The sequence below is a fragment of the Gopherus flavomarginatus genome, chromosome 4 (genome assembly GCF_025201925.1).
Source record: "Gopherus flavomarginatus isolate rGopFla2 chromosome 4, rGopFla2.mat.asm, whole genome shotgun sequence".
NCBI lineage: Eukaryota > Metazoa > Chordata > Testudines > Testudinidae > Gopherus > Gopherus flavomarginatus.
In genome coordinates this window covers 16,787,480-16,809,620 of record NC_066620.1, presented here as the reverse complement: position 1 = coordinate 16,809,620, position 22,141 = coordinate 16,787,480, and the positions used below count along the sequence as shown (strand labels likewise).

Sequence of the window (22,141 nt, the reverse complement as noted above, 5' to 3'; positions counted from 1 at the left end):
GGTGCTAGAAAATGCAAATCCTGGTGTGTCCCCATATGTCTTATGAAGTGCACATGATCAAATTTAGGGGTTGTGCTGGGGAGGGAGGGATGGTGGTTTGAGCCAGTAGTAGTTTTCTTGAACACTCATAAATCTATTTTTAATTTAAAGTAACTCAGGTGAATCCTGAACTTTCTAGTAGCAAGTATTAAGGCTTATTACTCTTTGCTATTTCTCAATTCACAGGAATTTGCAGATTCCCTTGGAATTCCATTTTTGGAAACCAGTGCAAAGAATGCAACAAATGTAGAACAGTCTTTCATGACCATGGCTGCAGAGATTAAAAAACGAATGGGTCCTGGAGCTACAGCTGGTGGTGCAGAAAAGTCCAATGTTAAAATTCAGAGCACTCCAGTCAAGCAGTCTAGTGGAGGTTGCTGCTAAAATTTGCCTCCCCCTTTTGTCTCACAACAATGAATTTTGCAATCTGAACCCAAGTGAAAAAAATTGCCTGAATTGTACTGTATGTAGCTGCACTACAACAGATTCTTACCGTCTCCACAAAGGTCAGAGATTGTAAATGGTCAATACTGACTTTTTTTATTCCCTTGACTCAAGACAGCTGACTTCATTTTCAGAACTATTTTAAACCTGTGTGCGCTGGTTTATAAATGTGTGTAATCCTTGTTGCTTTTCCTGATACCAGACTGTTTCCCGTGGTTGGTTAGAATATATTTTTTGTTTTGATGTTTATATTGGCATGTGTTGATGTTGGGTTTAGTCTTCTGAAGATGAAGTTCAGCCATTTTGTATCAAACAGCACAACAGTGTCTGTCACTTTCCATGCATAAAGTTTAGTAAGATGTTATATGTAAGATCTGATTTGCTAGTTCTTTCTTGTAGTTATAAATGGAAAGATTACACTATCTGATTAATAGTTTCTTCATACTCTGCATATAATTTGTGGCTGCAGAATATTGTAATTTGTTGCACAATATGTAACTAACAACCGAAGAAATGTTTAATAAATATTGTACTTATTGGAAGTAATATCAAACTGTATGGTGATAAATATTGTCTTAATTCTTATGGCTAAGGGGGAAATTAGGCTTGCATTGTGCCCAAAATGTATCATGTGCAGTAATGGCACTCTAGACCCTCTAGTAGACCAAACACCCTTCCCAAAACATGTAACTAGGAAGTATGGCCTAGAAGACTAAGTTGTCATAGTCCTTCAGGCACATATACTGTACTTGAAAGACAATTTAAGAGACATGTTCATAGAAGCATAATGCATTCTGAATGTACAGTATTTTTTCCCCATCGTAGTCTATGAACTTTAATTTATTTCTGAAGGACTTCCTTTAGAAATTCTTGTCTACTTTGCTCTGTATTAGAGGTGGAAAACATTTTTCCTAACATGTGAATGACTTAAAACTAACAACTCAAGGTGATGTAACTCTGCCAGTATGTCATGTCTTTCTATATACTGTTACTTCCATATTCTTTTAATCAAATACTGTTTTGACTTATTTAATAAACTTAGTGCAACAACGTAGTTATTATTCAATTCTGCACAAGGCATCAGTAGGATGAGACTGTGAAGTGATACTAAAACAGTTGAAAGGTCAGTAAGAATCCACCAAAAAATTGTACCTTAAAATTAAAGGAACTGATTAAAAAGACTTCAAAATGCAGTAGCAGCAAAGTAGCTGAGTCAATTAAAACCAAATGCCCATGTGATCTGATCTTTGTACAGAAGAATTAATCAAATTAGTGCCTGAGGCAGGAAGCTAGCCTGTAGTGCTTCCTGTAAAGGTAAAATTGTTCAGGTTTATCTAGAACTGCAATTTTCAGTTTACTTTGTAAATATCTCATGTTTAAAATGACCATCCAGACATTCATTCCCTTCTGGGTAAAAATACATTTTGCAATCACATGTGTAACTTGGGTATGTTGTGAGATGCAAACTATAAAACAAATTGGTGCAGATCTGCTTTTTGAATATGGGAAACAAATTCTGGGGCGACAGCTCTTTACAAAAAACTTATTACAAACTTTTTTATTTGTGTCCATTTAACAGGCAATCATAATACATGGTACTAAAACAAGTGTTAATAGTACTGTCATATCACTGAAATGAGTTGAACTTTCCATCTGAGAAACTGTCAAAGTGGTATACCTTGTATTATAGATACATGCTTGTTGGATCAATTTAGGCTAATGTAAGGTGACCTGCTCTTTTATAAGCAGGAGTGGTGGTATTTGGGTATTGATAACTGCTAATGAAATCAGAAAATGGGCAGTATATTCTGAAAGAGGGTGCTCACTGAAGGAGGGGGGACTTTCAAATGAGTTTGCCACACAAGTGAATTCATTTATTTCTAAATGTCAAGCTGCCTGCTAAATGCAATCCAAAACCCAACTGTTCATATATAGTAATAAAGTCTCTTGCAAAACCAACTTGGGCTACACCATTAAGTTGTCTTTTGGTGTTTTGCTAAATCATGCTGCAGTGAACTTTGTCTTCATGGGGTGGTGCATCTGTGCATGCTACAGTTTAAGGAAAGGTCTGACTGTGGAGCTGTCTGGGGCAGGGAGAACAGTGAGTCTACTGTTCTTCACTCAATCAGTTCAAATTGTAGGAGTCAGCCATTGCTTGACAGCAAGCTTCCTCAAAACCAAAGTTAAAACTACCAGTACATCCCAGGCCTGCCCCACTGATCTGTTTTCTGAAATGTGTGGTTAACATGATTCTAACAGCATGTAAATTTTATGATCTTGTACTGCTTCCCTCTTCAAATGCTGGAAGGGATGGAATTCTAATCCCACCACTACCAGATCCAGCTGAATTGGTTTCCTAGCTAGACAAATAGCACAAGAAACTTGAAAGTCCTTATTAATATGGGATATAGTTTTGGTAGGAGAAGCTGCCTAAGGATAAACAGAGATTCCTAGCTGTTGGACTGTTGAATTTGATTATTTTTGTAGGCTTTTAGCAGGAGGTATAATGTATCTGCTGTCTTCTGACCACCTGACTCCTAAATTGAAGTTTTGGAGGCAGGTAGTCTCACTGCAATGATCCACAAGGAACAGGGAAACTCGTGTACCATGGAGGATTGACAGGAAATGAGGGACACTGGCTAAGTGTTGGCTCCACACCATGCTGGCTAAGGCCCTCCTCATGTTCACACTGCTTTTGTGAGGTGTTTGGGGATGGAACATTCCAAATGAGTTTGACCACTCTCCACATTGTGGGAGGAAATGATTAGGCCCAAGTCTTAGCAAACATTGCAACAATTGTTCCACTGACTTTCTGGGAAATGATTTGAGATAGGAACAAGAGCTGAGGTTGCAGAGATCAAATTCCTTCTAGTTTCCCCACCCTTAATGTGTCATAGGCAGCCCTTCTTTTCTGCTCCTGTCTAGCAGACATCTGACACAGGTTCTTCCTTGCTCCTTGGAGAGTTAAGCTGTCCCATACACTGGGACTCTCTTCAGGCCTGTAGCTACTGTCATAGCAAATCTGAAAATAAAATAGACTGGCCTTGTCAGCAACCAAGTGCTTTTCAAAGGGCAGGCAGATTTTTTTTTTTTTTAAGGCTGTAGATAACTTTGAACAGGAACTAATTCAAAAAGTCTTTCCAAATCATACATTAGAGGCCCATGGTGAGACAATTTGGTGGTGTCTATATTTGTAGGTAGAGGATTTGCCCCCTTGTGCCTGTCTCTTTTGCAGAGAAGTTTCCCTCTTCCTACTAGAAGCTGCTCTGCATCTTGATGCCCCACCTTCTGCACTTTAACTGTAGAAATTGGCCTGCAAGTGACTAAGTTTAAATGTTCAGCAGTTGTAAGTATCCTTTTCTTGTTCCATTTCCATTCTGAGCTTTGGTGCTACTTGTATAGCTTGTTTCTCTATCATCCTCTGAGTGATTACCCCTACACCTCAACAGCCACACTCCTTCCTCAGCATAAATTGAGGAAAAAGCAACTCTACTGATTAAACTGCTATTCCAGTTGTGTGGTAGCCACCTCCTTAGGCTGCTTCAGAGACCATAAACAATATATCTGTTGGTCAACAGTCCTCTTGTCCATTGCACTGCCTCAATTTCATCTATTTATGAAATTCTTACTCTCTAGATATTTGCTTGATGAGGAACATATTCATGGCTTAATAAAGATTAAACTGAACAACATGTGACTTTTCTTCTTCCTTCAAAGCCAGGCCAGTTACCAGCCAACTTTTTACTAAAAAGTTTTTTCCTGAGGGTGCTCTAATCAGGAGCTCTGCCCCAGTTCTTAGTTTGGAAGAGCTTACTGTAACCTCTGGAGCATAAATATATATGAACCCATTTATTTAATATTCACTAAATGCTGTATTTGCCTGGCCCAGGGTAAGCACAGATTGTACAAACATCCTCTGCCTTAACATTTTCACTATTTAAACACAGTGCTGCTGTTTAGGAAACAAGAAATTCTTAGATGTTTTCAAGTACACAGAGTAGTTTTCCCTACTACTAATGTATGAGCCACATAAAAAAAACTTCCATTCTGCATAGTATCTTCACAAGAATGGAGGATGGGGAACTAAAGCAGAGTAGTTCTGAGGATGGTTATATAACAGCAGGCCATTTGTTTTAAAGGCAGTTGAATAACAATGTCAGTGTGTAAGTGGTTGCAGCCTGCTTAGAACCACTGACTTAAAAAACCTGTTTTGGAACAGTATCAATAGTTGAAATCCTTCTGGACATCTTGCTGCACCTGTTAACAAAAGGTTTGTGCAAAAGAAAAAAATTGATATTTCCAAGACTACAAGAAGGAAAAAAGCCACCACCTTTGTGGGGAAAGAAGGGAGAGTCCCTTTCAGGACTAATTTACCTGTTAGTTTTACACCCTTTTTCATAACATTGTGTTCTTTGCTGCTCACCTTTGTCTCAAAATAGAGCTCATCAAAGTACTTGATCAAGCTAAGGGAATTAATGTGCTCTTCACAAAAGGTCCAAGATGCTTTGTGATGAAGCTCTTTGGGTACCTTTGCTAATTTTGCAGATCATTAAGGCACTGAAGATTGTTATACAAGATTACATCTTTTTTGGGCTTCAGGGCTATAAAAGCCTTTTCTTTCTGAGCTGGAGTTACAGACCTTCAGCTTGTGGGACTAACTTTACCTTGCCCTTTTTACCATTCATAGCATGAAGTTTTCCAACTGAGATTATGAAACCTTCACAAAATCAATGCATTCTTGTGGGGTGCTTCTATACCTACCGCTACATACTGTACTGGCTGTTTATCAGGGGCAGCTATAGGGAGACAGAGTTTGAACAGACCCTAAGGATGCTTTAACTGGTGCTGAGGTACCCTAGCCTAGAATCCAGGTAAAGCAAAAGCATCTTAAATTCACCAGTATCCACCCTCCTTGCTGCTTAGGGGGCATAGTACAAAATCTACCCTTTGATGTTTAGTGATCTCTTCATTACATTACTTTAAAAATATGAAAGAAAACCATTCTCCTCTTATAGGGTAAGTGAAAAGATCTGTAATATCATTCAAGGTGGTCACTTCATGCCATCCTCTTTACTTCATGCCACTGTCAAGAGTAGCATAAGGATTACTCAGTCTTGATAGCTGCACCTGCTTCTTGTCAATTCCATGTTAGCTCAGTAAAGTTGATAAACAGATTCTTTCATGGTACAGTGCACCTAAGCAGCCTTAGAAAAACATTGTTTTTGAATATACATTCACAGGTAGCTTGGTTCTCAGCAGCCAGTTACAGTGGAGTCAACTTTATTTACTTCAATTAACTACCATCAACCATTGCCATGTTCAAAGAAAAGGAGAGAAGTATCAAATTGCTGAATGGAAATTAGTGCAATGGTTGGTTAATTAATTAACAGCTGTGACACTAGCCCTCACTGTCATGGTGTTTTATAAACATCAATTTGCATTAAGATTAGCAGATCCAGAAGAACTACTCAAAACTTTTGGCATATTTAACTATGTGTCACTTAGCAAAGGGCTTTTGACTTTAGACATAACGCACTTAAACTACATTTGCTTCAGTGGTTGATGAGAGAAATAGGAACTAGAGTATTTTAGTATGATCATGAGAAACAGGAGAGTTGAAGAGGGTCCTACTACCACTAGATCCCAGTGCCAAATATTAAAGTAAAAAAAAAATGCAATAATAAAATAAACCACACAGCTTTACTTGAAATTAAGTATCACAAGTTATGTGGGTTCTGTGTTTGGAATACTCATTTCAAAAGGTGGTGGTTCCTGACAATTACACACTGTTACATGGAACAAGCAACTTCTAAAAGGGAAAAGCAACTGAAAATATGCTCTTCAACCAAGCACTGATCTGTATACCTGCTACAACAACAACTTGAACTGCAGGACTAGTTTAAATAAAAACACAGTAACAGCTCTTTCTTCACAAACTGATGAAAGGCATCCCAGTATTGCCAAGTCGCAGTGTACTCAGTGATCAGTTTCACTTCGACATTTCTATAAAAGTTGAAAATGTTATTGCTTAGAGTGCCTTGCTGCATCTCATCCTTCATGCCTCCAAAGATTGGCTGACAAATTCCAGCTCTGCTAGAGGTATTACCTGAAATATAAAGAGAGCTAGTTACCACTAGCTGGCTGCAGTCCAGATAAAGAAAAGCCATGTTTGTATTGCTTAGTAATCTCGAGTACAGCTTTGAGGAGTAAAATGGTATAACTTTTATCACTTCTTCCTTGCTAAGTCACGGGTGTGGTTCTCATTCCCTAACAGCTTTCAAGGAAGCAAGTTCCTGTTTGCAACTAAAGTTGAAAAGGAAACAGCAAAAGTAGGTTAGGTTAGCTAGCTATCTTCTTATAGATTAAAAGCTGAGTTGTCACTAGCTAAAGAAATGCATCTCTTAGCATGAATGTCACCATACTGTGCTGCAAAAAAAACAGCTTGAAGCATGTCACTGAAGGCAAATGATTCAGAGCCGTGTGTGTGAAATTCAGGCATCAACTGAACACTACAGTAGTAGTATGTGCATCAGAGCAGCACCGAGCGTAGGTCTAAAATACATTGTCAGCCCAGATCCGGGACCTGGGCTTGTGGTTCCCAAGCCAGCACTTGAGCATCCACACTGCATTGTAAACCTAGGTTTTACAATTGCGCTAACAAGTCCATACTGTCCACACCAACCTTCTGACTCGGGTCTGCAGCTTGAGCTATGCGAAACGCTTAAGTGAAAGGGCTTGGACCCAAATCTCCGTGGGACTCAGGCCGTGACATACCCTCCCTTAGTAGGGTCCTAGGACCCAGCTCCTGAGTTCTTGCTGACCCGAGTCAGACTGATGTGTGTGTAGATGGAAGGGGGCTTGGTCTCAAACTGGAGTTGGAGATCAGGCTTAGTGTGCAGCATAGAGATACCCCAAGTAGTCCCAACTGAAGCTGAGGCTCCGCTGTGCTAGGCGCTGCAAAAACACATGGCATGGAACAGTCTCTGCCCCAAAGAGTAGGCAAATAGAGAACCCTCCTTTACAGATGGGGAACTGTGGCACAGGGCAAGTGTGACTTGCCCAAGATCCTACAAGAAGTCTCAGGCTAGTGCCTTAACCCCAAGATCAAGCTGACTCTATCCTCTACAGTTTAAGGCTGAGATGTCGATGTACTGAAGAGGCTAAGATTGTTTTACACAGGTACCTACACCCACAAAAAGAACCTACCACGTTTGGAGCCTCAGAATTGGAGCCAAATTTATTCTGAGTCATTTGGAACAACAGCGTTCTGCCAATAAGAGCAGCCTCAACATCCATTCATCTCAGTCTCATTTCTGTGCCTTTTGCAAGAAGACCTCCTGACCCCCCTGCTCAGGAATCTGAGATGCTGCTCCCTATTAAAGGAAGAACAGCAAAGAAGAAAAAGAGAACAGTATTGACAGATTGCCAAAACATCCCCAGTCCAGTAATCAATTTGCATTATAAGCATATACGCCTACAGTGTATTTCAGCATCGCCACTTCTGCGTCACAGAGTCGCTCAGTAGGTCTATGAAACTTATTTCCTTCAGTTCGCTGTGTAGATTCAATCCTCTTGTTCAAAAAACTGATCGTAATTTTAGGTCAGTGGCATATCCACAGGTCAAATGTTTCGATAGACATAAAAGCACCAAGAGAGCTAATGAAGTAAAGGTTAAAAAAAAAAAAAAAGTGTGTGGCAGGAGGATAGGAAAACAAAGGAGAGAAAAGGAGCAGCGAGGCGAAAGGAGAGCAACATCTCAGTTTCTGCCCACTATGGAGTTATCAAAGATTTCTAGAAAAGTTAGACCAAATCTTTTCATGTTGGTCTGAGGTCCCTCTTCACCAAAACATTACTCACTCTTTAGCTGCTAGATCAGCCAAGTCCATGCGTCATGCTTCTAGAGGCAACCTGTTCTTCCACCTACATCCATGTCTACCCTACAAACATCTGCTGGTATAGATGTGTCAGTCAGGGGTGTGAAGAAGGGATCCCTGATTGATAACTGTGCTAGCAAAGGACCCGAAGGGTAAATGCAGCTATATTGGCAAAGAGCTCCTAGTGCAGACATGGCCTAAGCAATATCAGCTGTCTGGCTACAAGAACTATCTAAAGAACCAAGTTTTCCAGGAGCTGGAGAGTTTCCAGAACATCAGGGTATATCCCAAAACAGAGTCCGGTTATCCACACTGGTGCATACAGCTGGCTGGGCTAGGCTTCTGGCATCCACCAGAGCTCTTTCCAAGCCGCCTTCGCTCAGCTTGTCTTCTGCTACCTTGTGCACCCAGACGACAGGCTCCTCTCCGCCCAGCTAGGAGGCCTGTTCCACATGGGATGCACCAGGGCCAAGGCAGTCCAGACACCTGGGGAAGTGTGAGTACTGGAGAGCAAGCCCTCCTCACCCGAGCCCTCTGACCCAGGACTGCCATCATCCTCCCAGGGCAGGAGGGAGCAGGCTGCTGAAAAACACCGAACAAGGAAGCGTGCTCAGGATCAGAAAACCAAGTGGAGGAAAGTTTCTTCCCGACACCTCACTTCTGCCAGCCCTTTGCTTCCAGCACAGGGCTGCTGTTCACCTCACAAAGTAAACACTGCCCCAAGAGAAAACCCGCATCTCAATCCTCAGTCATGCTTAAACAATGTAAATTCTAGATTAGATAAGACACAAAGGTTTGTTCCCCTACGCTGCAGCATGGTTAAACTGGACTAGCAACAAATATGTGTGTGTCCTTCCAGCTCTAGAATGGACAACTGTGTTCGTGAACACCTCTTAAAACCTGACTGAAAATTCAATTGTCCATGTATCCTCGGAGAAGAGCTGTGTTTGCTGTCATCACTTTTTACCTCAGAGTCCTAGCACCAACAGACACTGAAATGCTGGATTCCAAGCATTTACTGAAAGTCACCAGGGAAGGATTTAATATTAAATCCCTAGTCGATTGAATAATATATAATTTTAGGACTTCTAGTGTGAGCACTGCAGGCAATAACTCCACCAGCACACAAAGTGTTTGTTACGCAACATGCAGCAAGCCTCTCTTCTAATGTTTCAAGGCTGTTAAAAAGGACACGTGTCAAGTTTTAGGGAAGGGTACAATAATTACCACCCTCACACACATACATTTTCCCAAACACCACAGAGGGGGCAAAATAGGGTTAAACTCTCTCGTAGCCATAGAACTTAGTTTGTGGAAATATCACATGAACTAAAGCAGAAATTAGCATGGTGTGATGTAGTGGTGGGAGACACCACACTGTTTTGGGGAATGCTTGATTCCTACCAGCTCCACCCACTGCAGGGTTACCCTCTTACAGGCTGATTCAGGACAGCATTTAAGTGCCAATGAAGTCAAGAGGAATGGTCTCCTGAATCAAGGCCACAGTAACTTTTCTCCTAGTGCGACCCTTTAAATTGCTGCATCTCCCTTTCTCCCAGCCGGTAAATATTCTCCACTCCTTTTATGCTCCTCCCTTCTTATTCCTGAGGAGATGGCACATCCTCACACAAGAACAGTAGAAGGCCACAAAAAATAGCAGGAATTCTGCTCAGACCCACTAGTCCTGTTAACAACCAGGACCAATAATGAGGAGACAATCCCACCAGGCTGCGTGGATGTTGTTAAACAAATGAACTGAATGGCTCTTGGGATGGGGTGTTTAACACAGTTCTGGCCACACAACATCAGGAGTCACAAAGCTACATCCCATATGCTGCTGTGAATGTTTATCCCATTCTGTTAGCATAAAGTGGTGATGGAGAAGAAAACACAAAGGATGTAGGGAAAGGAAGAGTCCCCTAGAGAAAGTTGTGTACTGCTGCCAAGCTGGAGAGCCTATTATCTATTCTTCAAATCCCCCTATGCTAGCCGCTAATGCTTCATTTTTAAAAGGCATGTCATTTATGCTGGCTTTGGGTTACAGCCTCCTAGGCAGAAGCGATGGGCAGCTCCCTCTGGTTCACACCTTTGGCAGCCCGCGTTATTGTAACAGTGAAGTGGCTTAATCCTCTCATTCACTCTGGATCAAATCCTGCAGCCTGACTCAGGCACAGCTCTGTGCAACTCTTGGCTGCAAGATTGGACCAGCTTAATAAATAGTTCTCTGAAATCTTGGACACTCTTGTCATGCTGTATTACAGTAACACATTGTACAAGTCAAGATCAGGGCATGTTGTGCTAGGCAACGTACAAACACCTCGTGAAGCCAGTCCTTATTCCAAAGAGCTAACTCAGGCACAGTGATTTGCCCAAGGTCACACAGCACGTCGTCATCAGAGCTGGGAATGGAACCAAGCTTTCCTGAATCCTGGGCCAGCAGCCTATAAACTGACCCATCCTGCCTGACTCATGAAAAAAATGCATCTTCCAGAGGGAAAAACAGGATACTTCCCAGGACAAGGAGCCACTGACCAGCATCTCTCGCACGCTGCTAAGACCTCAACCTCCCTGCACCCTTGACAGGGTTAATTCTATAAAGAAAACGATCTGTTGGACTCTATACTGGAAGAGGCAAAGAATTTCATAACTACCAGGGAGATGACTGGGAGAAGAGACCACGTTCTCTAGCTGTTCCAGAGCGTATCTGCACGCTAAAGCCTTTGTGGAGACTCTGAAGGTCAATGCCTATAAGTCGTCTCACACGTTTTTAATGTTTGTTAGGTAAAAGTCTCATGAGTTTAAATTTCAGCGTTCTACCCACAATTGTCACGGATAGTGCTTGTTTAAACACCAAGTCCTACAGAACAAGGATAGCTCACAAGTCTTACAGAGAGAAAAGTGTATATATGAATGAATCCAAATCCCTGTAAACTAAACAAAATACTTCTTGATTGTCCAGCGCTGATCTTTTGGCAATACCACCCACAGCAAAAGCCCTCAATGTTTCAGAGCATAAGCTGCTTGCTGCTGGTGAAGCTTTACTTTGCCATCCCAATAGGAAACAGTAGTTTGAAATCCCTTGAGAATCCAACACATTCTCCCCTCCACCGATGAGGGCTGTAGCAGCTGCTCTAACTCGGCACAGTCCAAAACCCATGGTGAAGTCAGGCTTTAAGCCTGTAGAAGTTGGGTAATTCGCAAGGACAAAGCAGCTCACAGGCCCCTCTGCACCTTCCCCACAAGGAACACAACTTACTATGGGCTGTGCCCCGAATGTCTACCCCTGTCGTGTCTGAGCCTTCCCTCCCCAAACTCCAAGGGGTGTAGATGTTGGGAAGGGAGAGATAATGATCCTGTGAATAGCATTAACTTCTGCTGCCTTTCCCAGCAGATTTTTGGCCAGGCTTGGGAAGGAGCATGCTGTACCTAGCAGTGGCTTTCCCTCACCACCCAAAACTAAACACATGGTAGCCCCAGGGACGATGCCATGTGGCCCCCACTCATGAAGGCCACATGTAGAAACATAGAAATTGCCCTTCCTGCTCAGACCAGCAACCCATTCTGTCCTATGTCATGCCTCTGGCAACGACCACTATCTGGTGCTTCAGAGAAAGGTGCAAGAAACCTTGCAGCCGACAATCATAGGGCAACCTACCCACAGGTTCCTAGCTCCAATCTGTTAGTTTTGGAATTATGCCTTAAAATGTTGGGTGTCTGATCTAATGTAAGTATCGATATTCTCTTTACCCACACAAATGTCTAATGATTTTCTGAAGACTATAATTGGCCTCTATGATATTCTTGTGGCAATGGGTTCCACAGGTTGGTAATGTGTTGTGTGGAACACTATTTGCTTTTATCAGTTTGAAACCTGTCGTTTTTCAAGTTAAGAACAAGAGAACATTTAATTGTCTTATGAGGAAGGGCACACAAGAGCGTCTGATTTATTTCTCTAAGCCAATCCTCATTTTTGTGCCTCTCTAACATATCCACTTTTACTGGTCCCTTCTCTAAACAAAAATAATCCCAAATCTTTTCCATCTCTTCTCCCATAGAAGTCTCTCGATGCTTGTAATCAATATTGTCATTTGCCTCTGAACTACTTCTATGTCTGCTGCCAGTATGTTGTTTGAGAAACACAGTATTCTGGTTTAGGGTGGACCACTAATTTATAGAATGGCATGATAATAATATTTTCTATACCATACGTTACACATACTGCCACTGTTTACTTTTTTAACTGTCATTACACATCAAGCAGAGGTTTCATTGAGATGATGTCCAAGTGTTTTTCCTAAGTGGTTTCATTAGCTTAGCCTGCAGCATACAGATAGCTGACATTACTCCTTCTAGCATGCATCACCTTTCATTTGTCAGCAGTGAACTTCATCTGCGGCATTCTGCTGCCCACTCACCTACTTGTTAAATCTCGATCTTGTGTCATTGGCAAGTTTTTCCACCATTCCCCTCTCATTTGCTGCATTCCCTTCAGCAAAAGGGTGCAGGACCCTTTGTGATTTCACACTTCAGAATCCCCTTTGGGGCTGGGTCTAAGGTTTTGGAATTTCCAAAATAATGTGGTCTTTAATCATACTGATAAGTCTAATTTCCAGAATGGGCTAGTTCAAATGTTTATCCTGAGTATTACCATGTCACAAGAACCAATGCAAGAAGGGATATTCTTTCACATTTTAGTTCTTTGCTTACCCACTTGGCTTCTTTTGCCTGGGCAATCGTTTGCTGTGTGTCACTGTCCTTTATCAGGCTGTCACCCCCAATGGTATCCGTAGCTGCCAAAACCGATTCGTACAAACGTTCTGCATGGCTTTCAAGTTCTTCTGATTGTTTTGCAATCAATCCAAGGGCGTCCTTTAAAACTAACAAAAGTATCATTTTTATTACCATGGAACTTCTACATAGTGAAGCCAGCACAGAAAGCAGATGGGAGTGTTCCATCTACATTTTATCAGATTTATTTGTAATACAAATCTAAGCATGCATCTCTAGAAATCCTGCCTCCAGGTGCAGTGGCCGCCTTTTCAATGCCACAATGCAATGTTATGATAGAAAAAAGTTTGGGGACCCCCAAGTTGAGACACTCTCTCTCTCACACACACACACACACACACACACACACACACACACACACACACACACACACACACACACACACACACACACACACACACACACACACACACACACACACACACTAACTGCATGCAGTCAGATCATTTTAAAAACTTAAATCTCTTTAAACAAAAGTTCCAGCTAGATTTCATTCCCCCTGACAGTGGAGGATTTTTCAAAGATCTATTCACATACATGTCTGTGGGCATAGCTGTTAGCTCTCTACTCATTTCACTCCCCAAACATATTAAAATTTTAAAAGTGCAAAGTTTTACAAAAACAAACCAATAGAAAATAGAATCCAAAACCAAAGCTCCTGAAGGCTTACATGCCCTGACTTCTATTCCACAGGAAAGTGGATGATGCAGCAGCTACTAGATCCTCCTTATAGCAACCAAGTAGCCCCCTTCTCCCCCACACCCACCCCAAGCCTTTGTCTGGAGCCAAGATAGCTCCAACACAAGCTGACTTTAAAAACCAACTAGTCTCTCTCTCTGTATATCTAATCAATGTGCAATCAAAAAACCAGGGTCCTGATCTGGCCCCTGACAGCTCCACCAGGGAAATATACCTGACACAGGGGTGTTCTCCCGCCCGCACAGGCACTAGGCTGTCCTCGTGCGCAGCCCCTAGGGGCGCGCTCCAGCTATTCTGAGCTGCTGGAGTGGCCCACAGGTGTCTATTTAAACAAGTCCTTATGTAGCACAGGCTCGGGTGCTGCAGCTCTAAGGTGCACCAGGGGCCACGTCTAGAATTCGAAGGGTGCAATGGAGGCTTAAAGCCATCTCTGCTCCTCCTGCTCCTGTTAAATGGCCCCTTCCCGGCACAAGATTTACACTCCAGTCCACAGGGAGTTTGCCACGTCAGGGTTATCAAATCCTTAATACAAAAACCGAAGCATTGACATGGAAACGGAGGCAGAACCAAAACTATGATGTCTCCTGCTGCTGCTACCATGTATTGGGGAAGGGCAAAGACCACTCCATGCCTGGAGCAGCTCGGCTGCACTACCTGCCAGTGCTGTTAGAGGAGAGGAAGATGCAGGAGCAGTCTAGAAAAGGGAAAAGAGAGCGACCAACCCTGTGACCTTATCATTACAGAAGAAATCAAGCTCTGCTACGGTCTGTTACATGACAGGAAGGGGCGTTGCTGTGCGGTAACATCTCCAGCTGAGTAACGGCTGGAGGCAAAGTTGGCAAGTAGCATGTTTGAGAGACAACTATACAGAGGTACAGGAGAGAAGCATAAATATGTGGCTCTCCCATTAAACATCTGAGAAGTACCTGACAAAAGCCTTCTGATTTGAGGTGGAGCAGAGGTGGCTTGGGGAGGTTTTGACACTAGTTTAAAAAACTGTCAGCTCTAAGCTAGCCTGTAAGTGATGGCTTAAATGGAGACAAATAACTAGAATAGTCTTCCATCAATTGGAGTTTGAACTTCAGTTGAGGGGCCAAACGCTGCTCTCAGACTGACTTGCCATGGATTTCACAAGACTCACACCTTCACCTTACACCTGCATCTTCAAGGGCAGGCTATAAGTAAAAAGCTATTACCCTCCCCCTAGAGCTTGCTGATAAACAGCCTTGTTTCAAGTTATCATCAGCCACTTCCCTTTAAAGCTCCCACTAATTTTGACAAGGTTGCCGAATCTCTCCCTCACACAAAGCGCAGCTCAGGACATGAATCTCAGAGTCTGGCTGCAGCTGGATGTTGACCTCTTGCAGGTTTTGTTGTCTCACAGAAAGAGACGTTCTCCACATCCTGTCCAAAAGAAAGTCCCCTTACCTGGTGAATTCGATGCCATGCATTTCAGGAGGGTTTCGCCCCTTCGTAACACGCTCTCTGTCAGAGTCTGGTGATCAGCTACATCCTTCTTGAATTGCTGTGAAGAAAACAGGTTTTGATTTTACAAGTGTTTTGGGGACCTTATACCAGGATAGAAATGTACCACTAGCTGCTTGCATCATGCTGCCTAGAGGGAGACCTACGATTGAAAGGACCTCAACATTCCTGATCCCCTGGCCTATGGGAAGCAGCCATTTTGAAGGTGTGATATGCTTGGTATTTTGGGTAGAGGTGGGCCCAAAGGTGTCCCCTGGATATGAATTTTCCCTTAGTTTTGAGGGTGCTTGGATCCTATGGTCTGACTCCGGATCAGATAAAGTAGCCTCACAGAAGGCTCTGACTTGGACCTACTCATCCCAGGAAATCTGCTCTCACAGTTTCCATTGCAAAGGGTACACGTACATCACTCTTGCTGAGCTACAGGGTACCTTACACGTTCCAAGCACTTTAGGCCCCACCGTAATCTTCACAGTCACCCTTGGGAGGTAGATGGGTAAGTATTATCCTCCCCACTTTACAGAGGGAAGAATAGACGGAGCTCAGGTGATGTGCCCCTAGGCCATGCAGCGACTCTTGCAGAACAGAACTAGACTCGAGTTCTGCCACCACCCTGAGAGCTACGCGCTAAACCTGGGAGCACACAGCCTCACAGAGTCCTGGGCACCTTCCCTGGGGAGGAGAAAATGAACCAGTCCCTCCACAGGTAACCAAAGGTAACTAAAAAGATTACAACTAGTAACGGTCCATTCATTCTAACGCTCTGATTTCTCATCACATGCCAACACAAGTGGAATATTGCTCACTGCCCTAAAGAGATACAAAGAAAAGTTATACTAACGTCTAACTCGTCGAATACCTTGATCACCTGTGCCCCACACAGGTAAGGAAAGAGACACCTGGAGACAGAGGGCAGTTAGTGGGCCAGGCCAAGCAGAGGATGAAGCCCAGCTGGGGAAGAGCTGAGCGGAGAGCACAAAGGGAGGAAGCCTCTGCTGAGAAGGTGGCTGCAGGAAGAGAACGCCGCAGTGCCTGTCTGGTTGTTAGAGAGTGGAGGAAAAGCCTTGAGAAGCAGAGGTACAATAAGCCCAGGGCGGGGCTGCGGGAAGGCAGAAGTCCAGGAAGGCAGTGAACAGTCTGAGGCAGCAGAGGAACCAAGAGAGATGCCTTGTTCCCTGACCAGCCACAGGGATGGGTGGGATTGAAACACCCTCACACAAGGGGGAGGACGACTACTGAGTGTGGAACCGGGAGAAAGCCCTGGGAGGCATCACTCTGCATGTTAGGAGGACAACAATCCTGCAGAGCCCAGAAAGGGGTGAAGCGCCTGCAGCGGAATACGGAGAGTTATGTTTATTTGAGCTGAGTTTATTGGAGGCTTTGTTTACCCTGGAAGGGGCGGGGAGGGAACTAAACATGACCGGGCTGGAGGGGCATATCCTGAGGAGAGGCAGAGCACTTGGGCGCTGGAGGGGCTCAGCTGTCATCAGGAGGTGCTAGAAGAGACGAGCCTGAGATGCCACACCCAGCCATGGGGGAGCTCGCCAGTGCCGAGTCTAATCTGACACTTGTCTTATTCAGAAGGGATAAAATGGCCTACGCATCACTTAACACCTTCACATGGACTCTAGGTGAGCTGTGGGGCTGACCCCACACCCGGGGTGGATATTCCAGGGCTCTGAGTCCAGCACATCTCTGAGAGGAAAACAGAATGGTAGTGCAGATACTGTCCTCAAATGGGCAGGGCCCACCCCTTTGTGCAGGAAGATACAGCAGGTAACTAAAGAACATATCAAGGAGAAGTACTAGAGGATGTTAATAAAATACAACAACGGAATATAAGGTTCCTTCCCCCAACCACATAGAGAAAGTCTAAATAAAAACAATTAGAACTACATGACACTATCACGCTGACCAAGATAACCTCCCGCCCTTGTTCAGAACACGCTCTACTGAAGTATGCGGAGAAAGATTTTCAAAAACGCTCCCAGCACTGGCCTGACTCTTCTCCTACTGAACTCAATAGGAACAGCCATCTATCTTAGGTACTTACCTAGCCTCCATTATTGTAGTACCTGAGCATCTCACAAACTTTTATCTATTTATCCTCAGAACGGCCCTGTGAGGTGGGGCAGTGGTAGTATCCTTACCTGATAGATGAGGAACTGAGGTACAAAAAGGCTGAGTGACTTGCTCAAGGTCACCCAGGAAGTCTGTGACAGAGCACAAATTGGATACAGGTCTCCCAGACTAACACCCAACAACTGACCCAAGGCCAACACTGAGTCTTTTTGAGGGAAAAAAAACAAAACAAAACCACCCTCCTTAAGTATAAAAAAAGAGTTTTATGCAATATTTCCTACTAAATATACATGTCTGCGGTGAAAAGAAAAAGATCAGCAAATATAGTTACCAGGTAACGATGTAAGGAGGTCTTCACACTTCCAACATCTGGTTCGGGTGGAATCCAGTTGTCTGTAACTTCTGCTACTTTATACAGCCAATGAATTAGCTCTTCTAGCTGACAGCAAAATATCTACTTAGATGAATCACAATAAAAGGCATTACGTATCTATTTTTCTGTAACAAAGATATAATGACATTAATATGTGGCCAAAGGATGCTTCATAGAATGTTTATTCCATGCTGGCTTAGAATCACTGCCCTTGAAGATCCTTGTTTGAATGCTGATCTCTTCCTTCTCTTCTCTCCCGCTCCCTTCCACCACACAAAATAACCCAAGAAAGCTATTAATTTATTTGGGTTTAACACTCTTGAAATGAAAATTAGTGTCTAAAAGCCCACTGAACAAAATTAATATTGCGAGTTAGCTTGCAAGAGCATAGGATGCATCTCAGGGCACAAATGAGGAGGGAAGGCAGAGAAAGATGAAAAATTACCAGCATGCCCCAAAATGTATTCAACATGGCTAACATGTTACTAGTGTTATTGACTTGACTTTCAAATGGCTATTACAAAAGGCCTTTTAGTCAACACAGAGTTCTGCACAGGCATGAGGGTTTGCTTGCTCGTGTCTCTCTGCAGGAGCGGGGCCCCACTTTTTAGAGCACCAGAGTTATTGAATGGTTTTGCCATGAATCTTCCTAAAGGTCTATTTTTAAATAAAGGGTACGTCTATATACTACCCGCCGGATCGGCGGGTAGTGTTCAATGTATCGGGAATCGATTTATCGCGCCTCGTCTGGACACGATAAATCGATCCGCTAATCAACACCTGTATTCCACCTCGGCAGGAGGAGTAAGCAGAGTTGGTGGGGGAGCCGCGGCAGTCAACTCACCACCATGAGGACGGCCAGTTAAGTCGAAGTATCTTAGAAACACCCCTCCTCCCCCCGCTAGTGTAGCCTAGGCCTTAGTGTGTGTGTGTGTGGGGGGGGCATTTTCAAAGCCACAATAAGGCCGTATTTCTGCAGGGTGCTGAGGACCCTCTGTACGAGCTAAGCATCTTCCACTGCTTTGAAGATAAAGATCTGCCCCTAATTCACCTAACCCTTGTCTACACTAGAAAGTTGTAGCACTTTAACCATACCAGTAATGTTAAAGCAGTACAACCACCCCCTCCTCCCCACCAAAAGGATGCAGTTATATTGGTATAAAGGAGCTTTATACTGGTATAACTAGCCTTGTACAGGAAGGGGAATAAGCTATTCTGGTAAAAGGCACCTTTGTACCAATATCTGCATCCACACTATGGCTTGTACTGGTATAACTATGTCAATAAAAAAACCAAACCCACTCCCCTGCCTGAAACACTTATACTGTTACCACTTTCAGGTTTAGACCAGGCCTAATAAGAACTTATGTGGTGCAAAGTACAACCAAACACACACAGAGATGAAACTCCCTGTTCGAAATGCTGAGGCTGGGATCTGTGGGCCTAATTCTGATCTCCCGTAGAGCAGTGAGTTAGTCCTGCGCCTAAGAACAGCAATTCCTCCCTACCTGTCTCTGTAACTGGCATTAGCCATTAGCAACACAGTCACTTATTTGGAATACTGACAACCGTATGACCAAACCAACGCAGTGTGACGCTGGGGACAAAGGCACTACTTAGGAAGATCTAGACCCAGCTGAAAATAAAGGGAGCAAAAGTCCAACAGAAAAAAAAAGAAAAAAAAACAACAACCCCTAACCCCTGCCCCCCTTTCTGAAATGTCATCAAAATGCAGAGAAATGCAACCAGCTCAACGGCAAGTCAAAAAACTGTGTGAGGGGTGGGAAAGTACCAAAAGTGTTTTTCCTTTCCCCTTCCCACCATCACATTTCAAAGCTGGATAAAATGTTGATCAGTCCTAGGAGTTACAATGAAAATTCTGATTTACAGCATATTAAGAAAAAAAGAGACTCCCTAAACTTTTCTGACAAATATCTACCTGATTTCATTACGCACTTAAACAGGAAACAACTCATTGACAGGCTCACTAACTTTCCAGCAAACTGGGGTTGAGCTTAAAGCCCCATTGTAGTTTGGGGGAAGAAAAGCAGACAATTTCACAGTGTCACTCTTGCTGTGTCTACCCTAGACTGTTTCCCTTAAGATTTCCCACTAGGGCAGCTTCACTTTAGTGGCAACACAGGCAAGAGCGCTTGTGTAGACAAGTCACCAGAACCACCAGTGTTTCCACCATCCATATCTAACCCTGCTCAGAGAAGGCCTATGAAAAATGGTGTTAAAAATGCCAGTGCCTTGTCTATACTAGAGCTCCTACTGATGGAGCTGCACTAGTGGGAAATTTTGTAGGTGAAAGTCCAGTGCAGACACAGCTTTTGAGCTTTTCAGTATGTTCAAACCTGAAATTCAATGTGAACTCAGCAGACACGAAACCATAGTGCTTCACGAAACTGCAGGAAAAAACTTCTGTTGCAGGCTAGGCTCTGCACTTTAGCCTGGGTGCCACAGACAGCAAGAGTTGTGTGGCATTCTGGAACCTCAACCTGGCAGAGATACCCTCCCGCAATCAGAACCAGTCTGCTCCAGTGAAACGGAACGTATAAATTAGTAGCAGCTGCAGGAAATTTAAACATCATGCAAAAGGAATTGGGAGGAAAACAAAAATACACAGACATCTTCCATTAATTTCTGGTTTCAACCCACCTTAATACACTGCGCAAGTGACTCTTTCTGTTGGTCCTTCCCTTTTGTTAGATCCTGCCCTTCACTCTCCAGTGCACCTAGGTATCTCCCATCTAGCATGTCCCTGATGGAGGGCATTCCCAATCTGCTTACAGATTCCCTGTGGTCCTGGCTACTTAGGTTAATATTTTCTGTAGAGGGCTTCTGAGAGCTGCATGCATGGCACAGAACACAATCCTCACTGCCCTGAATTCCATATTTGTTCTTTATGCTGCCTTGATCTTCAACCAAGTCAGATAAAAGGTGACTTCTGCTGCCAATGTAGCATGGAAGGTCTTGTTGCACCTGGTCATGCCCAGGTCTCCCTTTAGTCAGCGAAAGATCAGACAAATATCGAGCCAAACCGTCTAACTCCTTGATTCTGGGAGGCAGGGAAAGAAATTCTTCATCATTCTCCCATGCTTTTTTCGGTGGCAGTATTTGCGTAGTGGGTACAAAATGACTGGCACCGTTTTTCTTTACCTGACACTTTGAAAAGTCTTCATCTCCTCTACTCCCCCAGCCTCCTCCATCTACGTGAGTTGGATCACATGAACTTAGTCCAGAACACTTAGAAGAAAGGAAACTGTTTGCAAACCCTCTAACGGGATCTGCTTTGGTGGCAGTAGCAACACATTCTGCAAAGGACACTTTTGTGATAGGTGAAGATCCATAATAAGGAACTGCTCCTAAATACCCTGGCTTCTTAGAGAAGGGAGTTGAAAATCTTTCTGCCGAGATTCCACACTCCTTACTCTGGCTTACGTTGCTCCCTGAAACATGTTGATTTTGACCAGGTGCACTGATACCCTTCAAAGTGCTCTCAGGTGAAACAGAAAAGCTGTCAAGGTCTATACCAGAGTCATGGAAGAAGGGATCAGGCATCACAGACTTGATGTTCTTCGCAAGCTTGTATTTTGGCTTCAAAGGGTAAGTGTAATCAAGCAAGTCCTCGTATTCTTTATGAGGGTTCCAGTGTGGAGACTGCCGGTCCGGAGACGGGGGTAAAGAATCAGGTATTGCGCATGCCCAGTAATCAGCCTGAAAGGACGACCCCTTTTTTCCTTGTTCCACAGCTACGCAGTCATCAAAGAGAGGATTTAACGGCCTGCGTGTGCTGTGCATGGGATCTCCTACTGGAGTAGAGCGACTGGGCAGATACCGGGAGGGGAAGACTTCAGATGAAGGAAAAACCCTTCGAGCTGGTAAGCTTCTTGATCTTATCTCCTGCTGTTCAAACTCATCGTCTTCTGAAGGTGGCGTGGAAAGGCTCGATCTGGAAAACGTTGGGATTACAGTATCAAAACTGGGGAGTGTTCTGTTAGGCAAAGCCTTCGAAGTGGTTGAAGAAAGGGAAAGTGAGGCCTGGCTCCCACGGTCAGCATTTAGGACAGGAAGGGACTCAGAACTGGAGATGTAAACGTTGGCGTCCATTGCTGAGCTCTGAAGCGTTGGTTGATGCTCAGGAGCATTCGGAAGGTGCTCCTTACAGCCAGGACATTCCACCATTTTCATCTGCTCAAAACACTGGAGGGGGGGGCGGAAAAAAAACAGAGAATGAAGCAATCGTAGTTCACACATTAAAGGCCTGCGTAGTTCGTGTATGGCTTTGACAACATTAAAAATGCGTTTCGCCAATGGGGAGAATCCCTGCAAACAGAAACAAGAAAACAGAGGT

The 22,141-nt window shown here is 43.6% G+C and overlaps 2 protein-coding genes across 4 annotated transcripts in view; one reads left to right on the top strand and one right to left on the bottom strand.

The window, feature by feature from the left end:
* Positions 1–1,533, top strand: part of RAB1A (RAB1A, member RAS oncogene family) — a 31,607-nt gene extending 30,074 nt beyond the window's left edge. The window contains exon 6 of the mRNA XM_050952247.1: positions 226–1,533. Within this exon, the coding sequence (XP_050808204.1) occupies positions 226–423 (198 nt within the window). The 3' untranslated portion in view covers positions 424–1,533. The remainder of the gene's footprint in view (positions 1–225) is intronic.
* Positions 1,534–6,164: 4,631 nt separating this feature from the next.
* Positions 6,165–22,141, bottom strand: part of CEP68 (centrosomal protein 68) — a 32,209-nt gene continuing 16,232 nt past the window's right edge. For all 3 annotated transcript variants that reach the window (XM_050952065.1, XM_050952066.1, XM_050952067.1), the window contains 5 exons: positions 20,446–21,990; positions 17,743–17,865; positions 15,273–15,369; positions 13,065–13,234; positions 6,165–6,589 (listed from right to left, as the gene is read on the bottom strand). In XM_050952065.1, coding sequence (XP_050808022.1) covers positions 6,539–6,589; positions 13,065–13,234; positions 15,273–15,369; positions 17,743–17,865; positions 20,446–21,990 — 1,986 coding nt within the window. In that variant the 3' untranslated portion in view covers positions 6,165–6,538. The remainder of the gene's footprint in view (positions 6,590–13,064; positions 13,235–15,272; positions 15,370–17,742; positions 17,866–20,445; positions 21,991–22,141) is intronic.